The sequence below is a fragment of the Narcine bancroftii genome, chromosome 5 (assembly GCF_036971445.1).
Source record: "Narcine bancroftii isolate sNarBan1 chromosome 5, sNarBan1.hap1, whole genome shotgun sequence".
Classification (NCBI taxonomy): domain Eukaryota; kingdom Metazoa; phylum Chordata; class Chondrichthyes; order Torpediniformes; family Narcinidae; genus Narcine; species Narcine bancroftii.
The window spans coordinates 219,099,284-219,121,406 of NC_091473.1; the positions used below are offsets into that span (position 1 = coordinate 219,099,284).

General features: G+C 48.2%; 1 protein-coding gene across 5 annotated transcripts in view; it reads right to left on the bottom strand.

Moving 5' to 3' along the window:
* LOC138764868 (voltage-dependent L-type calcium channel subunit alpha-1S-like) overlaps positions 1 to 22,123 on the bottom strand; it is a 170,133-nt gene that overhangs the window by 95,142 nt on the left and 52,868 nt on the right. For all 5 annotated transcript variants that reach the window (XM_069941271.1, XM_069941270.1, XM_069941268.1 and 2 more), the window contains exons 14-23: positions 19,819 to 19,933; positions 18,614 to 18,710; positions 17,606 to 17,675; positions 12,078 to 12,210; positions 10,953 to 11,082; positions 10,776 to 10,835; positions 8,037 to 8,143; positions 7,284 to 7,371; positions 6,009 to 6,116; positions 1,706 to 1,758 (exon numbers count right to left, since the gene is read on the bottom strand). In XM_069941271.1, coding sequence (XP_069797372.1) covers positions 1,706 to 1,758; positions 6,009 to 6,116; positions 7,284 to 7,371; positions 8,037 to 8,143; positions 10,776 to 10,835; positions 10,953 to 11,082; positions 12,078 to 12,210; positions 17,606 to 17,675; positions 18,614 to 18,710; positions 19,819 to 19,933 — 961 coding nt within the window. The remainder of the gene's footprint in view (positions 1 to 1,705; positions 1,759 to 6,008; positions 6,117 to 7,283; positions 7,372 to 8,036; positions 8,144 to 10,775; positions 10,836 to 10,952; positions 11,083 to 12,077; positions 12,211 to 17,605; positions 17,676 to 18,613; positions 18,711 to 19,818; positions 19,934 to 22,123) is intronic.

Genomic DNA, 22,123 nt, shown 5'->3' on the forward strand with positions numbered 1-22,123 from the left:
CTGTTTTAACAGGGCCCATTCACTCCCAGCACATACTGGGCACTCACAGATTTCACAGTGCCCATTCACTCCCAGCACACCGGGCACTCATTGTTTTCACATGCCCCATTCACTCCCAGCACTCTGGGCACTCACGGTTTTCACAGAGCCCCTTCACTCCGGCACAACGGACATTCACTGTTTATACAGAGCCCATTCATTCCCAGCACACCGGCACTCATTGTCTTCTCAGGGCCCATTCAATCCCAGCACACTGGGCACTCACTGTTCTCTGAGCTCATTCACTAGCAGCACACCGGGCATTCACGGTTTTCACAGGGCCCATTCACTCCGAGCACACTGGGCACTCACTGCTATCACAGGGTCCATTCACTCCCAGCACACTGGGGACTTGCTGTTCTCTCAGGACCCATTCACTCCCAGTACACCGGGCACTCACTGTTCTCACAGAGCCAATTTACTCCCAGCACACTAGGCACTCATTGTTCTCACAGGGCCCATTCACTCCCAGCACGCTGGGCACTCACTGTTTTGACAGGGCAAATTCACGCCCAGCACACCAGTCACTCACTCTTCCCACAGGCCCCATTCACTCCCAGCACACTGGGCACTCACTGTTCTTACATACACATTCACTCCCAGCACAATGGGCACTCACTGATTTCACAGCGCCCACTCACTCCCACCACATCGGGTACTCACTGTTTTCACAGATCCCATTCAATCCCAGCACACTGGGCACTCACAGCTCTCGCCGGGTCCATTCACTCCCACCACACCGGGCGCTCACTTTTTTCACAGGGCCCCTTCACTCCCAGCACACCGGGCATTCATTTTTCTAACAGGGCTCATTCACTACCAGATCACTGGGCACTCACAGTTCTCTCTGGGCCCATTCACTCCCAGCACATACTGGGCACTCACTGATTTCACAGTGCCCATTCATTCCCAGCACACTGCGCACTCACTGTTCTCACAGAGCCCATTCACTCCCAGTACATCGGGGACTCACTGTTCTCACAGGGCCCATTTATTACCAGCACACTGGGCACCCACTGTTCTCACAGGGCCCATTCACTCCCATCACACTGGGCACTCACTGTTTTCACAGAGCCCCTTCACTCCCAGCACACTGGGCATTCAATGTTGCCTAAGGGCCCATTCCCAGCACACCGGGCACTCACTGTTCTCACAGGGCCTATTCACTCCCATCACACTGGGCACTCACTGTTTTCACAGAGCCCCTTCACTCCCAGCACACTGGGCATTCAATGTTGCCTAAGGGCCCATTCCCAGCACACTGGGCACTCACTGATTTCACAGGGCCTATTCACTCCCAGCACACACACTGGGCACTCATTGTTCTCTCAGGGCCCATTCATTTCCAGCACACTGGGCAATCAATGTTTTCACAGGGCCCATTCACTCCCAACACACTGGGCACTCATTGTTCTCACAGGGCCCATTCATTCCCAGCACAACTGGCACTCATTGTTCTCACAGGGCCCATTCATTCCCAGCACACTGGGCTCCCATTTTTCTCACTGGGCCCATTCACTCCCAGCACACTGCGCACTCACTGTTCTCACAGAGCCCATTCACTCCCAGTACATCGGACACTCACTGTTCTCACAGGGCCAATTTACTACCAGCACACTGGGCACTCACTCTTCCCCCAGGGCCCATTCACTCCCAGCACACTTACTTGCATTCTTCCTCTGTCATTTTGGATGGATCAGTGCAGCTGTAAAGTTTCCCCTATAGTTAAGAAGATGACATTCATGAAATGAACAGAGAAAAACTTGACAAGTATCAGAAATTAATTATACACCTTGCACTGGACCATCAAGTTACAGCAGGGATAGAACTGGAAGTTAGGCAACTCTTAACCTGGATAATTCCTCAATTTCTCAGAAACAAGTTCTTAATTCAAGTCGTAATATAACATCAGGGGTTTTGGAGAACAACTAAGAACCGTAACTCCCAGTAATACGACGTCACCACAGCCTGCTAACACTTCCCACAACACTAACCATCAATCTCATACCCTTCAAGCATACATCCCACCAGCAGACTCCACCGTTCACCCCGCCAGCAGTCCTCACGCGCGCTCCCCGCCAGCAGTCCTCACGCGCGCTCCCCGCCAGCAGTCCTCACGCGCGCTCCCCGCCAGCAGTCCTCACGCGCGCTCCCCGCCAGCAGTCCTCACGCGCGCTCCCCGCCAGCAGTCCTCACGCGCGCTCCCCGCCAGCAGTCCTCACGCGCGCTCCCCGCCAGCAGTCCTCACGCGCGCTCCCCGCCAGCAGTCCTCACGCGCGCTCCCCGCCAGCAGTCCTCACGCGCGCTCCCCGCCAGCAGTCCTCACGCGCGCTCCCCGCCAGCAGTCCTCACGCGCGCTCCCCGCCAGCAGTCCTCACGCGCGCTCCCCGCCAGCAGTCCTCACGGGCGCTCCCCGCCAGCAGTCCTCACGCGCGCTCCCCGCCAGCAGTCCTCACGCGCGCTCCCCGCCAGCAGTCCTCACGCGCGCTCCCCGCCAGCAGTCCTCACGCGCGCTGCCCCGCCAGCAGTCCTCACGCGCGCTGCCCCGCCAGCAGTCCTCACGCGCGCTGCCCCGCCAGCAGTCCTCAAACACTCGTCCCAGCATAGTTCAAATACACGCCCCAGCCACAGTCCATAGACACCCTACCAACAGTCCTCAACCACACACCCCAGCATAGTTCAAATACACATCCCACCAGTCACCAAACACACACCCCAAAAAGACTTCAAACATACACCCCACCAAATAGTCCTCAAACACACGCCCCAGCAACAGTCCACAGACACCCTACCAAAAGTCCTCATACACACACTCCAGCATAACCCTCAAACACTCACCCCAGCAGAGCCCTCAAACATTCACCCCAGCATAGCTCAAATACACACTTCAGCAAAAGGTCACAGACACCCTACCACAGTTCTCAAACACACACCCCAACAACAGACTTTAAACATACACCCCATCAAATAGTCCTCAAACACACACTCCAGCATAAACCTCACTCACCCAAGCATAGTTCAAATATACACCCCAACAAGACTTCAAACACACACCCCAACAACAGACTTCACACACCCCAACAACAGACTTCAAATACACACCCCACACGCCCTACCAACAGTCCTCAAACACACGACCCAGCATAGCCCTCAATCACCCCAGCATAGTTCAAATACACGCCCCAGCAAAAGTCCACAGACACACCAGCAACAGTCCTCAAACACACACCCCACCAACAGTCCTCAAACACACACCCCACCAACAGTCCTCAAACACACACCCCACCAACAGTCCTCAAACACACACCCCACCAACAGTCCTCAAACACACACCCCACCAACAGTCCTCAAACACACACCCCACCAACAGTCCTCAAACACACACCCCACTAACAGTCCTCAAACACACACCCACCCCACCAACAGACTTCAAACATACCCCCAACAAGTCCTCAAATGCAGACACCAGCAATAATGACAGAATTACAATTCTCAACCTGACATTCTCAATAACATTAAGCAGTTGTTCACATTTTTCCAGAAACAATTCCTCACAGACATCTATAATTATTCTCAAATGCAGCTCCACCAGTAATTTCTGAGCATCCATCCCCAGCAATAATTTCTAATGCTCTCCTGCAATAATTCTCATCCACATGCACACTGGTAAGTTGCAATCTGATGCCATCTGTGGTCATTCTCTATAACACTGTACAGAATGATCACAGTGTTCTCTCTCTCTCTCTCTAATGATTAGTCAACCATAGATCAGAAGTAAATGTGTCGAACATGCCCCAGTTAGTATTCTCTACCACACTTCCCCAATATTTCTTCTCAACCACATGTCACCATGGTGATTGTCAAACATTCAGAACAGAGTTCAGAACCAAGATCCTTATATGATCCCTAAACACCAGCCTTTGTATTATTGCTCAGCCATGCAGCATGCTCCAGTAATAATTCCCTCACACATGCTCCCAATAATCTTAGAATGGAAATAGGTCCACAAACCCAGATTATTCATGTCTTACAATGTGCCCTGCAACTCTACTCCCACTTTACTCCTGAAATTTGGCCCACCCTCCTTCAATCCCCACCCATCAATGTAGTTATCCAAGTGCATCTTAAAGGAAGCTTAAAGGAATCTTAAAGGAAGCCTCCACCACTTTGCCCTCCACCCTCTGAGTGAAGAACTGTCCCCTCAAGTCCCTTCTAAATCCCACACCCCTCACTTTTAATTATCCCCATTCACTTTTCCTACTCTGCAAAACAGATTCACTAATCACCATGCCCCTCATGATTTTATATAGTCCTCAGTCAGATCCCCTCTCAATTTCCTACGCTTGAAGTAAAACAGACCTTGTTTTTCCAGTCTCTCTTGATAACTCAACTTCCCTCATCCTGGCAATAACTTTGCAAACCTCTTTACAATTTTATAATATCCTTCCTTTAACAATTCTCAGGCAAGTTCCCACAAATAACTTTGACCCACAGTTTTCAACCATGTTCCCTCGGTAGCTGTGTATGATTACAGCACAGTTACAGGCCATTTGTCCCAACCACTAAAGCTAGTATTGCCACATCTCAAACTATCTACAAGATTTTCCATTCCCTTTATCAACAGTGACAGATCAAGGAATTGCTGGACAGAGCATTTTACACATGCCAGACATGGGGTCACTAAAAGAAGATGCATATATCCAGCAGGCAGAAACACAGAGCACAGAGAATGGGTGCAGGAAACTACCATACAACCAGTTACTCCTGCTCTGCTTTGGTACAGACTCCTGACTTCAACACTCAGTTTATTGGGTGGTTTTTGAAAGAGGGTTGGCTGCAGAGACCAGCTTGTTGCTCTCCGAAATCTAACATTAGAGTGCTCAGAATTGCCACGGCAACATTTGCTGCCATACGTTAGCTAAAGCTTCTTATCATATTTTAAATGCTTCATCGATGCAAGCAAAAACAAAAAGGGAGTGGGGCAGAGATGTGTCGGGCCCCCAAATCTCCTCAGTGCCACCTTCAATCAGGAAAGGCAACGAGCAACCAAAGATGTGACAGGATGTGTCAGACGAAGTGGTAGAGGCAGGTGTAATTATGACATTTAAAGGACAATTAGACACATAAGCGGATAGGAAGAGTTTAGAGGGGAATGGGTCAGATGGAGGCAGATTAGTCTAGCACAGGTAAATTTAAATTTTAAATTTAGACATACAGCATGGCAACAGGCCATTTTGGCCCACGAGTCCGTGCTACCCAATTTACACCCAATTAACTTACACCCCCAGTATGTTTTGACTGGTGAGAGGAACCGGAGCCCCCAGAGGAAACCCACGCAGACAAGGGGAGAACATACAAACTCTTTTCAGTCAGCACAGGATTCAAACCCCAGTTCCGATCGCTGGCGCTGTAACAGCGTTGCGATAACTAACCATGCCGCCCTATAACAAGGTTGCATTAATACATGAACAGGAACATTGAGTGCAATAATATGGGCCTCTCTGATAATCTGCTTATTGTAGATCAGATGTAACATTAAGAGTCTTTCCCCAGATTTTGCTTCATCCAGGGAACCAATACCAAATGGGGCAGGATCACAGGGCATCAGACCCAGCTTGGAAAATTATGCTGAGAAATTAACAACACAAAGGAGGGAAGAATTCTACTGTGTCTAAATATTGATGGACTCTTAATAAATTATTACCTGGCCTCCAGAGCATTGAGAGGGTGGTTTCAGAGGTTAATAATCATGAGGGGCTGGGAAAAGTGATTGGGTGCAATTGGGTGGCCCATGTTTCATGGGCCAGAAGAGTTTTTTTACCATGTTGTAAAGTTAAAAGAAAATTTAAATGAGAAAAATCCTTTATTACAAGCACCCTGCTTTCAGCTGAAGTAAGAAATCAGAGTGTATTCATAACTTCCACTTGTAATGACCTATTAACTCTTAGGATCTCAGAGGAGATACTGACCTTAAAGAGCTGTACCCCGAGGCAGGCGAATACAAACTGCAGGAGAGTGGTGACAATCACAATGTTCCCGATGGTCTTTATTGCCACAAACACACATTGTACCACGTGCTGCGAGTAAAGCAGAGGGAGAGAAAGGCTGTATATGCTGTTACTGTAGTACAACACACAGATGGAGCAGGTCAGAACTCAGGTCTGCAATGGGCAGCCTCAGAACATAAAGTGAACAACTTGCTCACAGGATGTCATTGTAAAAGGGACCTCAGGAGGCTGATGCAGAGGGCCAGGTGGTAGAAGGCAGAAATGAGCACCAGACATGGGTAAATGGAGTACGGGATCAGACTGTGGCACAGGGAGAGTGTAGTCTGACTGGGGCACAGAGAGAGATTAAGGTCAGACAGGGGCAAAAGGAGGGCATGGGTTAGACTGGGGCACAGGAAAGGTTCCATGGATCCCATGCCTCATAATTTTCTGAATGAATCTACCATGGGGGACCTTGGACCTTTTCAAATTACTTACTAAAATCCATATACACCACATATATCACCCTATCTTCATCAATTTCTTTTGTTACTTCCTCAAAAAACTTCATAATGAGGCTCATGAGACACTACCTACCCCTCACAAAGCCATGCTATCACTGAGAAGCCTGTACTTGTCTAAATGCTCGTAAATCTTGTCTATAAGAATCCTCTCCAATAGTTTTCCCACCACGGATATACTGCCCACTAGTCTTCAATTACCGGGACCCCCATTTCCTTTTTAAACAAGGGGACCACATTTGCCATTTTACAATCCTCCAGTATCCCCACTGTGGCCAGGGAAGATGCAAAGATCATTGCCAAAGTCCCAGCAATCTCTTCTCTCGTTTTCTGTAATAACCTGAGGTATATCTCTTCAGGTCCCAGAGACATCAATCCTAATATGTTTATGAAGATTCAGCACTTCCTCTTTCTTAATCTCTGTACTGATTTCAATTGACCAAAGTTCCCCTCTCTGGTGCACAAGAACATGTGTCAGATCTGCACATACACATATTGACACACTCCCATATGCCTGCATCATGTATACATTCACAAACATGGTTTTATTAACAGTTATGCACCCATTGACAGAGAAGGATTATATATTCACCAGGAACAACATAATACTCACCCACACCTGTCCAAACATAGACAAACACAGATATGCACACACATACAGTATATTCATTCAAATGTTGGTAATAATGCTGTCAATTTCACACACACACTCATACTTTCTCAGACACTGGCTCACCTTCAATCCCTTTGCTCTATTAATTGCTCTCAGAGGTCTGAGAACGCGGAGGACTCGAAGAATCTTCACCACAGAGATAGCACTAGATCTGCAAAAGAACAACAAATGTTCAGCTGCTTAACTCACCACAGATAACCTGTGCACTCAAGCTGGTACAAACATTGTCGACAGTCTATCAGCACAGGAATTCAGACTGCGCATGTTCCAAATGCACCCTTCAGGTTAAGCACTAAACACAGTCCTGCCATTGCCATCTCTCAAGAACCCAATCAAAGATTTCAATGAGGGATACTGTGCTTTTGCAGGACAAACTGCTGGACTAGAGGAAAATCGAGGTGACAGGACCAATGGATTGGTCTTTCAGAAAGCCAGCAGAAATGCCAGGGGCTTTCTGTATTTTTTAGCTATTCGAATATTGCACTTGACAGGTTAAATCTTAACATCAGTGCTGTAATATACTTGGATTGCCTCATGGACAAACCCACCTAATAATTTACATGGGACTTAAAAGTAATGTACCCCAGAACCTTGATGAGAAAGTATACCGGTTCTCGATGCTTTGAATTCGATGTGTCTCCAATTAAGATTAGTGACCTTTATCGACTCATCCTGAAAGAAACAATATTGGTCTTCGCACAGCTTAAACTTACCATCTATCCTCTTTATTTCTGTCTATGCCAACCCCTGCAAACTGTAAGGACAGACCCTCCCTCAAATCTCCCGCCTGCTAAGAAGGAAGATGGAGACACTCACTGGATTCCAAAAGAGATGAGAGAAACACTGACTACCAGCAGGTCGAGGATGTTGAAGTAGTTCCGGCAAAAGGAGCCTTTGTGAAGGAATGCGCCGTAGGTCGTCATCTAAACAGAGGGAGAAAAAAAATGGGGGGAGGAATTAGAAATAGCAAGATGGCTCAAGATGAAAAGAGAGAAGGTAAACAAATGCAATACACTTATTTACTGCATCCAGTGTGGCCTCCTCTACACACTGCATCCAGCGTGGCCTCCTCTACACACCGCATCCAGCGTGGCCTCCTCTACACACCGCATCCAGCGTGGCCTCCTCTACACACCGCATCCAGCGTGGCCTCCTCTACACACCGCATCCAGCGTGGCCTCCTCTACACACCGCATCCAGCGTGGCCTCCTCTACACACCGCATCCAGCGTGGCCTCCTCTACACACCGCATCCAGCGTGGCCTCCTCTACACACCGCATCCAGCGCGGCCTCCTCTACACACTGCATCCAGCGCGGCCTCCTCTACACACTGCATCCAGCGCGGCCTCCTCTACACACTGCATCCAGCGCGGCCTCCTCTACACACTGCATCCAGCGCGGCCTCCTCTACACACTGCATCCAGCGCGGCCTCCTCAACACACTGCATCCAGTGCGGCCTCCTCTACACACTGCATCCAGTGCGGCCTCCTCTACACACTGCATCCAGTGCGGCCTCCTCTACACACTGCATCCAGTGCGGCCTCCTCTACACACTGCATCCAGTGCGGCCTCCTCTACACACTGCATCCAGTGCGGCCTCCTCTACACACTGCATTCAGCGTGGCCTCGTCTACACACTCTATCCAGTGTGGCCTCTTCTACACATTGCATCCAGTGTGTCCTCCTCTGCACACTGCATCCAGTGTGGCCTCCTCTACAGCAGAGAGACTGGACGCAGATTGGGAGATTTACATTTTTAAAAATTTAGACAGACTGCAATGGTAACCTGCCTTTTCATCCCATGAGCCCTTGCCACCCAAGGGCACCCAATTGACCTACAACCCAAATACGTTTTGAGCGGTGAGAGGAAACTGGAGCCCCTGGGGAAAACCTACACAGACATGGGGAGAACGTACAAACTCCTAACAGACAGTGTGGGATTTGAACCCTGATCCCGATCACTGCTGCTGAACAGCATTGCACAAACTGCTTCGCTAATCATAATCATTTCGTTGAACACTTTTGTTCTGTCTGCTCCAACAGCAAGGGCCTTAGAGTGGCTGACCATGTTAATTCCACTCACCGTCGCCATTCTGAAATATCTGTCCAAGGCCTCATGTAGTGCCGAACCAAAACCATACAGAAATTGGAAGAACAACACCTTATATTCCATCTTGGCAGTCTCCAACCACTCCTCCAATTTCCATTCAACCTCTCCCCCGCTTCTCTCTTTCTCTCATCCCACTGTCTCCTTTCCTCCACCTCCCCAGCCCCATCCCTTCCTTCTCCTATCAGAGCATTATCCTTCTCTGCCCGGCCCCTTCCCCATCACCTGGTGTAGAGCTCGTCGAAAGAACCAAAGACTTGTTGATCCAAACCAAGGCTTTTATTAGCAAAAGACAGGAGCTCTTCACAGGTGGCCAACCAGTCCTGAATGATCCGACCTGGCTAGGGACACAACCCTTTAAGGCCCAGACAGTAGGCGTGGCTAAGCTCTCAGCCAATCGCTGTAAGCACAGTCATTACATACTCTAGATACTGTAACTATATACATTGGTGATAGGTCTGTACTATCACACCTGGTCACTGGTGTTCCCCTCCCCCCACCTTCTAATTCGATCATCTGCCTGATTTCAACACTCCTGAAGAAGGGCTCAAGTCCAGAACGTCGACTGCCTATTGCTTTCCATGGATGCTGTCTGACTTGCTGAGTTACTCCAGCATTCATATGTACTGCAGAAAGACTTAAGTGCAGGTACTCCCCAACTTACAACTGGGATCAATCTTGAAATGGACGCAAATCGGAATTTTGCCCGCACGCGTGGAGTACTGAAGTCTTAAAGCTAACTTTTTAATCAAATTTTGTATTTGACGAACTATAACAGGGATACAGGGCATGCAAGAGCCAAAATGTGGGCACTTAGTTTGTTAAATGGCGCCCCAGGGTCCATAGGCTGGGGCAGCCACCTTGATTCCTGTGCGCATACGCGAGTCTTCAGTTCACGGATTGAAGTTTGGTTGGTGCGAGCCCGAGAGTCAAGCGCCCTGGTGATGTTGAATTCATGCCCTTGTGCCCAGCCTATGGACCCCAGGATGCCGACGAACACAGTATGCACATTTTAGCTCTGACATGCCCTGTATCCGTTATAGTTTGTCAAATACACCATAAACCACGTAAATTTTATATTTTTTCTTATTTTTTAAAAATTCTGTCATGTGCGTATGGATGTAAGTCGCATAGGTTGTAAGTCAGGGAGTACCTGTACAGAGGAGATCGATCAATAGACAAACAGAAATGAGAGCTGTGGTGAAATTTATTTGCATAAATATATAGACTGGCCAGTCCAAACCTCCCTGACCTTCCCTAACTCCTCCCTTGCATCCTCCCCAGATTTCCCAATAAAGGCTGGTATGCCCGGATTTGCCCCTTCTTGCTCCTGTAACTGGAACCTGGCCAAGTAGTGTATCAGTAATGCTCAGATTTTTGGTAATTAAAGCCGTTTAATCACTCCATCATGTCGATGTGATTATTGTGAGCTCCACAAGTGCTTTACCTTCAGAACAATCTCCATGGTGAAAATAGCAGTAAAGGCAATGTCGAAATAGGCAAGGACCTGATGAAGAGATGGTGAGGAAGATTATGATGACAGCAGTTGGTGAACAAATGCAAAATAAAATGTAGAAGGCAAACAATTCAACAAGAAACTTTCTACACAAAGGAAAGGTCTCACCTGGTTGCGAAAGGAGTCTGCTCGAATGGGGTCTTCTGCAGCTAGAGAAATGCTGCTGAGGAGAATGAAGAGCAGGATGAAGTTGGTGAAGGTGGTGGCATTGATAGCTCTGTGGCATAGTTTGCGTAACCTGAGGAGTCAGAAACAAAAGGGGTCATCTGAGAATGAGGGCCAGGTGCAGTGAAGGGATGGTGGCTGTGGTGTTCCCCACTCTTGTGGTCCAGATGAAAGATATTCAAGGGAGTCCCTCCCATCGGCATGAGAGGAAGCGGACACACTGCCTCACTGCTCGTGATCTGGGTTTGAAACCAGTCTCGGGAGCATACCACGCTCGTTCGTTCTCCCCCTGACCACTTGGGATCCCCTGGGGTTATTGGCTTTTCCTCCCACCTCCCAAGGCAAGAGGGATATAGAGCAGGAGAAGGCCATTCAGCCCCTTAAGCCTTTCAATACAATCAAGACTGATCACATAACCTCAGTGGCCTATTCCTGCTTTCCCTCTATGGCTCTTCCTTCCTTTAGCCAATAGATTCATAGCTAACTCCCTTTTGAGTATACATAATGGACCAGCCTCAACAGTAGTGAATTCTGGCTTAACTTTGACATTAAAGAAAAATTTGGATTGGTACATGGATGGGAGGGGTATTGCCTGGGTGCACGTCAATGAGTCAAGGTGGAATAATACTTTGGCACAGAATAGATGGGCCAAAGGGCCTGTGCTGTGGTTCAAAGAACTTTCTGCTTGTTGGCTGGGAGGTCCACAAATTTGCAACTCTCTGAATGAAGAAGTTTCTCCTCATCTCAGTCCAAAATGACTCACCCCTTGGATACTGACCCCTTGTTATGATCCTCTCCAAACATCAGGAATGTTGGCCATCATAGACTGCCCAGAGTTGTAGGCAGGTAGTTGGTAAACCACAGTGGAAACAGAAAAAGTTACAGGGAAATAAGCAGAAGCATGGGATTAATGGGATCTTTGACGCTTCCCTTAGACGATGGGTTGAACAAGCTCCCCTTTTGTCCCAAGAGGGCATGAGAGGACCAGAGTTGTCTTGAGCCCCTCTTGGGTCGCTTTGAAACCCGGCACGCACCCTCATCTTTCCTCCAAGTTGCCTGGATACCTACTTGTTTTCTGGACCAAAGATGAAGAAGGCACTGGCGTTGGGCATGGGCACTGCTTTCTCCTTCAGCTGGAGCTCAGACAGAGGTCGAGGGCGGGGGCTCAGAGGGAACTCCGGCTCCTCCTCCTCATCATCACCTGACAAGCAGAGAACAGGGGAGGAGAGTGATGAACTGAGTGGGATCCTCCATCACCCTGCACCCTCCCCCAACCCCTCCAGTGTCAAGCACTTTCACTCTGTCAACTGCAACAATTCCAGTGGCCAACCACCAGTCTCACACCCCAATGCCATACAAGTTTGTCAATTGTCTCATGTACTGCCAGGTTGAGGCCACAATGTAAATTTGAAGAACACCTTGTACTCCATCTTGGCACCTCCAACCAGATGGCATTAACATCGGTCTCCAAATTCCATGAACTTCCGTCCCTCTGATTCCTTTCCTCCAGATCCCCACACCTTTCCTTCAATCTCCTACCAGAGGGCATCTTTCTCCTCCCTCTGCCCCCTCCCCATCACCTCACAGCTCCTTTCCCCTTCCCACCAGTATCCACCTATCATCTGCTAGCCCATGTTCCTCCGCCTCTCCTCCCTCGCCTTCTTATTTATGTGGCTGCTAGATTTTCAGCACTCCTGAAGGGCAGTCCTGAAGCATCAACTGCCTGCTGCTTTGCACAATGCTATGTGACCTACTGAGTTCCTCCAGCACATTTGTGACCCCTATATCTGCAGATGTTTGTTTATTCCACCCCCACCCCATCACCCAGTTCTACAGCGAGGGAAGACAGTCACTACAGGCAATATCAGAGGCTGGTGAACAGCTCAGGAGTGGTTCGACATACAGCAGAGGAATACAGAAAAACTCCAATAATCAGCGAGGCTCAGGAGTTTGCTGTTACTGGCTTAGTAAATGGTTTGCATTATTGAAACTGGAGTCCCAGCAATTCTGGAACGTGGGAACTGGGGCCCATGGGATGGGGATTGGAGTGTGGGAATTGGGGCCCCAGAGAGTGGGAATAGAGTGTAGGAAGTGGGGCCTTAGTAATGGGGATTGGAGTGTGGGAACTGAGGCCCCAGAGAGTGGGAATAGAGTGCAGGAAGTGGGGCCTTAGTGATGGGGATTGGAGTGTGGGAACTGAGGCCCCAGAGAGTAGGAATGGAATACAGGAACTGGGTCCCCAGTGATTGGGAATAGAGTGTGGGTACTGGGGCCCAAGTGATTGGGAATGGAGTGTGGCAAAGCAAAGTGGGAGGTTAGAGGATTGGCAGGCTTTTAAAAACCAACAGAGAGAAACTAAGAAAGTCAATCAGGAGGGGGAAATGAAGTATGAGGGCAAATTCGCAAGTAATATAAAATGGGATAGCAAAAGCTTCTTCAGATTATGTTAAAAGGAAGAAATTGGTTAGGGCCAAAATTTGGCCCTTGAAAACGGAGGTGAAATTATATACGGGGACATAGAGATGGCTGAGGAACTTAACAATTACTTTGCATCTGTTTTCACCAAGGAGGATATAGGTTATGATCAGAATAGGGGTAGGGGTCAAGCAGTATCTAGGGACTTGGTGAAATTACTGAAGGAAACAGAATTTGATGGATATTCAGATCCAGAAGTAGGTGGTTGTGAGCAAATTGTTAGAACTGAGGCCTGATAAGTCCCCTGGGCCTGATGGGCTGCATCCCAGGGAGTTTAGAGAGGTTGCTGATGGGCTGCATCCCAGGGAGCTTAGAAAGGTTGCTCTGGAAATTGTGGAAGCACTAATTGACATTTTACAATGTTCTTTAGATTCCAGGGAAGTGCCTGCAGACTGAAGAATGGCTGATGTTGTACCATCAACATTATTAAGAAGGGAGGGAGATAGAATACCAGAAATTATAGACCAGTCAGCCTGATACCGGTGGTGGGGAAAATATTGGAATCCCACATTAAAGGAGAAATAGCAGAACACTTAGGAAGGAATAATAGTATCGGTGCTGGTCACCGTGGGTTCCTTAAAGGAAAATCTTGCTTGACTAATCTCCAGGAATTTTTTGAGGACGTAACAAGGAGGGTAGACTCGGGAGAGCCAGTGGATATGGTGTACTTGGACTTTCAGAAAGCCTTCGATAAAGTCCACACAGGAGGTTAGTTAGCAAAATCAAGGAGCATGGTATTGGGGGTAGGGTGCTGTCATGGATAGATAATTGGTTGAGAAATAGGAAACAAAGGGTTGGGATAAACGGTAAATTTTCTGGATGACAGGATGTGACAAGTGGGGTCCCGCAGGGGTTGGTGTTGGGCCCTCAGTTGTTTATCATTTATGTAAATGATTTGGATGAGGGGATAAATAACTCCATATGCAAATTCACAGATGACCCTAAACTGAGTGGTGGTGTAAAGAGCGAGGAGGATGTCAGGAAATTGCAAGGGGACTTGGATAGTTTAGGGGAGTGGGCAGAAAGATGGCAGATGAAGTTTAATGTGAGTAAATGCAAGGTTGTCCATTTTGAAGGCAGAAACAAGAGAGCAGAATATTATTTAAATGGTGTTAAGCTAGAGAGAGGGGTAATGCAAAGGGATCTGGGCGTACTTGTTCACCAGTCATTGAAAACTAGCATGTAGGTTCAGCAAGCGGTGAAGAAGGCAAACGGTATGTTGGCTTTCATAAAGAGGGGATTGGAGTATAGGAGTAGAGAAGCCCTCCTGCAGTTGTACAGGGCCCTGGTGAGACTTCACCTGGAGTATTGCGTCCAGTTCTGGTCCCCATATTTAAGAAAGGACAAACTTGCTATAGAGGGAGTGCAACGCAGGTTTACAAGGTTAGTTCCCGGGATGGCAGGATTGTCATTCGCGGATAGGTTTGAAAGACTTAGATTATATGTGAGGAATTTAGAAGGATGAGGGGAGACATGATTGAGTTATTTAGGATTATCAAAGGGCTTGACAGGATGAAATCAGAGCACATGTTCCCAAAGATGGATGAGACTAGAACGAGAGGGCATAGTTTAAGAATATAGGGAAGGCCATTTAAGACATGAGGAGACATTTTTTTACTCAGTTATGGGTCTGTGGAATACATTGTCACAGAAGGTAGGGGGCAGATTCATTGGATAGATTTAAGAGAGAGTTGGATAAGGCTCTTGTGGGCAGGGGAGTTAAAGGTTATAGGGATAAGGTTGGGATTGGTTATTGAAAGGAAAAGATCAGCCATGATTCAATAAATGGCGGTGCTGGCTCGAAGAGCCAATTGGCCTACTTCAGCACCTATTGTCCATAACTGGGTCCCCAGAGAGAGGAAATGGAGTGTGAGAACTGGGGCCCCAGTGATTGGGAATAAAGTGTGGGAACTAGGGCTCCAGAGGGTATGGGAACTGGGGCCCCATAGAGTGGGAATGGAGTGTGGGAACTGGAGCCCCATAGAGTGGGAATGGAGTGTGGGAACTGGAGCTCCATAGAGTGGGAATGGAGTGTGGGAACTGGGACCCCATAGAATGGGTATGGAATGTGGGTCCCAATGATTGGGAATACAGTGTGGGATATGGGACCCTAATGATTTGCAACATATTGTGGGATCTGGGACCCCAATAATTGGGAATAGAATATGGGATCTGGGGGCCCAGTGAATGGAAATGGAATGTGGGAAATGGAGCTCCACTGAGTGAGAGTGGATGTGGGATCTGTAGCCCCAGGAAGTGGGAATATAGAGTGGGAGCTGGTGCTCCAGAGAATCAAGAGTGTGGGATCTGGGGCCCAGAGAGTGGGAAGGGAGCATGGAATGCAGAACTTAGTCAAATCAGAAGGGAGAAAAGGAAAGGATCTGTGGCAATGAACATCTGCTGAGCCACAAGTCAAACCTTTGGGATATCTGGATGTGCAGATCACGAATTATCAGAGATTTACTGTATGATAATCTGAAAGTCTCCCCAAGTAAATATGTCCCTTCAGAACACCAATCCAGGCAACCCAATTGTTAAAGTTGACTTGTTCAAAGTCTGGAGCTCTTGTGGATATCAAGCCCAAAGGACGCGTTCACACATCGATGTTCTCCTGACAGAGATGATCACCCCCTCAGATATGGCTAAGGTCACATTAGTTCATGATGGGAAGGTAAAACATGATGCTGCTCAAAACTACAGATCATCACTTTCTAAATGTGGTCCTCACAGTTGAGGAGTAGATAACAAACTGAGCTTGGGACTTATTGCCAACAGCAATACAAGAGAACATTTACCACAAGGACCACCATGCTCATGAAGCCAGCTCCCCACATGTACAGTTGGTGATGGGCAATATATTCAGATCTTGGCAGTGACACCAATGTCCCACAAAACAATAAAAGGTAGTAGGTCCCCATCTGCTGGGTGCAGCATCACTGCACCAGTCTTCGGCTTAGTGGTAGACCTCTCCTCTGGGTCAGCAGCCATGGGTTTGAGCAGATCTCCAGGCATGCAAGCACAAAATACTGAAAAGGGCTCCCACGCCTCATTGCAAGGGTGTCACGTCACCAGACCCATCCCGGATATGAGCAGTCCCATGCATTCGAAGACCAGGGATGTCCCGTGCTCCAAAATGCTGTCAGTGATTATCCACTTTCTTCTGTTGGACTTTACTACCGAAGAGAACATTGTTTCATTTTCAACAATAATTGGGAGCTACGAAAGAACTTCTTAAGTGGTGGTCTGTTTGAAAATCTGGTAGTGCTGTCAGGAGCTGCAGAAAAACAAGGCCCTCGATAAACTTTCTTTATAGACTCCTTGCTGAAAGGGAATCAGGAGACAGTCATGCAGCATGGAAAGAGGCCCTTCGGCCTAACATCCATGCTGACCAAAATAATACCATTTGTCTGTGTTTGGCCCCAATCCCTCTGAACATTTCCATCCATTCACTTGTCCAACTATCTTTCAAATATTACAATTCTTCTTGCTTCTGCCATTTCTTCTGACAGCTCATTCCACATACTCAGCAGCTTCTGTGGGAACATAGAACACTACAGCACAGTACAGACCCTTCAGCCCTCATAGATGCCCCTCAGGTGCCTTTTTAATCTTTCCCTTCACCTTTAATCTATGTCATCAAGCTTTAGATTTCACTACTTTGAGAAAAAGACTGTTTACCTTATCTACTCCCCTCATGATTTTATTTATCTTCTTCAAGATCCCTCCAGAGCCTCCTGGTGAAATATGTCCCAACTTCTCCAACTTATAATTCAGGCCTTCCAGTCTTGGTAACATTCTTGTGAATTTTGTCTGCAACTTTTCCCGATTAATGATATCTTTCTTAGAGCTGGGTGACCTGAACTTCGCGCAATACTCCAAGTCCAGTCTCATCCATTCGCCATCTAAGTCCTGTGCAAATTTAACTCACTATGGTGCCACACTTTCTACTTGTCTGAGTTAAGTGCCATCTGCCATTCCTTGGCTCACTTTCCCAGTTCATCTAGATCCTGCTGGAACCTTAAATAGCCCTCTTCACTGTCCACAATGCCACCCATTTTGCTGTCATCCGTGAATTTACCAACCACATTGTTATCCAAGTCGAAGGTGGACCTGGACATTACCTGGAAAGTCAGCAGAAGGATAGGGATCCTTGACCTCATTGACGTTGGCTTCAAATTCGTCCACTTTAAGCTGCAACAATAAAACAATTCAATACCCAATGATCCCACATGACACTCTTTCTCCCCCAAGTATACACATACAAAACTTGTATTTAGGAGAGAAGGGGGGAGAGAGAAGGGGGAGAGAGAAGGGGGAGGGAGAAGGGGGAGGGGGGAGGGAGAAGGGGGAGGGAGAAGGGGGAGGGAGAAGGGGGAGAGAGAAGGGGAGAGAGAGAAGGGGAGAGAGAAGGGGGAGAAAGAAGGGGGAGAGAGGGGGAGAGAGGGGGGGGAGAAAGGGGGGAGAGAGGAGGAGAGAGGAGGAGAGAGAGGGGAGAGAGGGGGAGAGAGAGGGGGGAGGGAGGGGGAGAGAGGGGGGAGGGAGGGAGGAGGGAAGAGAAGGGTTGAGAGAAGGGTTGAGAGAAGGGGGGAGAGAAGGGGGAGAGAAGGGGGAGAGAAGGGGGAGAGAAGGGGGAGAGAAGGGGGAGAGAAGGGGGAGAGAAGGGGGAGAGAAGGGGGAGAGAAGGGGGAGAGAAGGGGGAGAGAAGGGGGAGAGAAGGGGGAGAGAAGGGGGAGAGAAGGGGGAGAGAAGGGGGAGAGAAGGGGGAGAGAAGGGGGAGAGAAGGGGGGAGAAAAGGGGGGAGAAAAGGGGGGAGAAGGGGGGGAGAAGGGGGGGAGAAGGGGGGGAGAAGGGGGGGAGAAAGGGGGGAGAAAGGGGGGAGAAAGGGGGGAGAAAGGGGGGAGAAAGGGGGGAGAAAGGGGGGAGAAAGGGGGGGAGAAAGGGGGGGAGAAAGGGGGGGAGAAAGGGGGGAGAAGGGAGGTGGGGAGATATGAAGCTTCAGGTTGGCACTTTTTGGCGAGAAGCAAGAGTGCTCCTGTGCCAGTGTTCACTCACAATGCCTGGCCAGATGTTAGGCTGAATCAGTGCTGCCATCACAAAGCACCAGGGTGAGCCATTGAAGCAGGCCTTACCTTGGCAGTGGTGGGAATCCCCTCAGCCTTGAGCTTTGCCAGCTCAAGTTTCTTCAAAAGCAGCTTCTCCTCTTCTGATCGGCCGGGATGGGCAGCTCTGGGTAATGAAAGCAGAGTACAGAGATGAACATGCAGTTGGGCAAATGATGGGACTCATGGGTAGCTGTGGTGCCCTGGGAACCCTCTGTGCTGGGAATCCTCCGGCACACCCTGCATCTCCATTTGGTGCTATGGGGAATGAGCAGGTGCCACATGCCCTCTTGGTTCTCGGTTACTGAGCCGAGATCCCGGGCCATTTCTCAGTCACTGAACCTGGGTCTTCAACCAATTCTCAGTTACTGAGCCGCAGTCCCGGGCCATTTCTCAGTCAATATCCTGGACGTTTCTCAGTAACTGAACCTGGCCATGTAACTGGTTCCCACTGTGCAGAGATCCCAGGCTGTTTCTCAGTTATTGAGCCAAAATCAGCATATTTATCATTTATCTAGTCAAGGGGTCAGGATGGGTTCTAAGTGCTTGGACAGGCCCAGAAAGCTTTTTCATCAGGTCAAACATGCCTGATTTTGCACTTCCTTCTGTTTTTGTCTTTTAACCTCTCCTTACTGCTGCCTTCATACAGAAGGTCCAGAAGCCTGAAATCCAGCATCTCAAAGTTCAAGAACAGATTTTATCCAAATGTTATCAGGCTCTTGAACCCCTCCCATTCTGCCCTAACCATAAACTACACCATGACCACAGGTACTGTGAATATTTATGTGCCTATCCTTTGATAATTATTATCTCTTTTTCTATCTTGGCATTTTAGTGTAGAGAACATTCTAACACAGTATAGGCCCTTCTACCCATGATGCTCGATGTTGTGCCACCCTTTGTAAACCTAGGCCACAAAAATCAAAACCTTCACCAGCTCAAATTCATATCCCTCATTTTTCTTATACTACAATTTAATTTTTACCATTGTTGTTGCTGTATGTACATACTGTAACTGTCTGGCTATAGCAAGTAAGAATTTTGGAGAAACTGTTTTTTGTACTCATGTGTGTGGCAATAATGTCTTGCTGTCAGGATTCACTTTTAAACGTATTTAAACATATCACGTGGTGAACAGATGAACCACTGATACCCACTGCAGTATCTTGCTCGCTTCACACAACCTTCGAGGACCTTCCGCCCCCCCCCCCCCCCCACCCATTGGTTTCACTAACCTTTCCAATTTCCTTCTCCTCTTCTCCTCAGCAGCTTCCTTCTGAGCTGATGTCAGGCTCTCCGCCTCTGCCAGGTTGTCCACTGCAATGGCCAAGAAAACATTTAACAGGATGTCTACAGGACGTGGGCTGAGGAACAGAGTGTGCACCAAATTTATTGCGTACCCCTCCTGATCTTCCATGGGTGGAGCTTGCTTACAAACTGAACAAGCCTGCAGCGAGAGTTACCCTTTACTTCCCATGGATGCTGCTTTCCTCCCTCATTTCTTCTCCTCCCGCACCCCCCCTCCAACCTTTAAACTCAGACAGCTACGTGGTTTTTCCTTATTCCCATTGAAGGGCTCAGGCCTGAAACATTGGTTCCCTTTTAGTTCCTCTGGATGCTGCATCTCTCACTCTCCATATACCTCCGTCACCTTTCTTCCAGCTCACCACTTCTTTCCCTTCTCCTCTCAGAGAGCCACCCTTCTTTGCCCTCTTCCCCAATCATTTTTTCAGTTTCTACCCTCCCACCTGTATCCACTTATTACCTCAAGCCTGCACTCCTCCCCTTTCCCCTTCCTCCCTCCTCTCCTCCTCCACCCACCATTTTATTCAGACATCTGCCAATTTCTTTCCTTATTCCTGAAGGAGGGTTCAGGCCCGAAACATTGGTTACCCTTTGCCTCCCATGGATGCTGCAAGAACTGACTGCACTGCTGTGTGCAAGGTACCAGAGTAATTGTCACATTTTGCAAGAATTTAAATATTCCATGTTCTGCTCGAAAGGACAATCTTGGAAATCAAAAATGACAGAGACAGTGAAACCTTAAATTAAGACTGAAAATGCTTCAGTGGCTGAGGAAAGAGAAACAATTTAACATTTCAGGTCGATGACCCATTTGCAGAAAAATGTTGGTAGGCTTGAGTGGAAGAAAGAAATGTTTCAACAAAATAAGTGTTGGTGCAAAATAGTCATCGTTAATCCATTTTAATTTTGTGTCTGCTAAAATAATGTTTTTTTTTGTTCTTTTTAAGTTTTTCCGTGGTAGCCTTGGAAGCAGATGAGACATGGATAAACTGGAACCAGGTTTAGCAAACAGGTTAGCGTGATCCAGGCATTCGGTAACCTGAATCTGAACATTAAAAAAATAACAAAAGAGTTGGTGGTCAACTTTAGGAGGGCCCGGTAGGGGGGGGGGGGCTGTGGGGGGAAACCACACTCCGTTGGCCATTGACGGCTTCACCGTTGAGGTTGTCTAGAGTATCAAGTTCCTTGGAGGGTGTGATAGTACATATCTATCACCAATGTACATAGTGTATATAGTTACTGTATCTAGACTGTGCTTACAGTGATTGGCTGAGAGCTAAGCCACACCTATTACCTGGGCCTTAAAGGGTTGTGTCCCTAGCCAGGTCGGATCATTCCGGACTGGTCGGCCACCTGTGAAGATCTCCGGTCTTTTGCTAATAAAAGCCTTGGTTTAGATCAACAAGTCTTTGGTTCTTTCGACGAGCTCTACAGAGGGCACTTGGCGGAGACTCTCACCTGGTCCTTTAACACAGGTTCCATAACCAAGAAAGTTCAACAGTGCCTCGACTTCCTGCAAAGGATGAGGAAAGTCCATCTCCCACCCTCCATCCTCACTACATTCTACAGAGGATGTATCGAGCACGTCCTGTGGAACTGCATCACTGCCTGGACCGCAAGACCCAGCAGAGGATCGTGAAGTCAGCGGAAAAGATCATTGAGGGCTCTTTTCCTACCATGAAGGACGTCGACAACACTTGATGAGGCAAAAGGCGATAAACACTGTGAAGGAGTCCACACACCCCTCACGTAAACTGTTCTTCCTTCTCCCATCTGGTAGGAGGTACTGCAGCACTCGGGCCCTTACATCCAGATTGGGCAACAGCTTTTCCCCCAGCCATCAGACTTCTGAACTCCCAGAACATTTGCGGATAGGGTACTATGAACTGTTACTGTATAAGTCTTAATATTTTAATGTGTTTAACTTCTATTATGTAAATATGCCCCAGCAATCCCCTCCTTCCTGTAACGAGACGATGGCGATTTGGCCTGAGAGTTTGGATAATTTTCGAGATAAAAGGGCTTGGACCATCAGGTGAACATGGAAAATGAACAGAAGGAGCCAGGTACACCACAAAATAACAATGAGGAACATTCTCAGTTCTGCCTTGAAAACGGCCCAGAGGTGCAGCTGGTCATGATGCTGCCTCACAACACTGGCCTCTGGTAACGTGAGAGAAGCCCTCCTGTGACCATATAGGTTTCCTCCAGACACTCTGACTTCCTTCCACATGC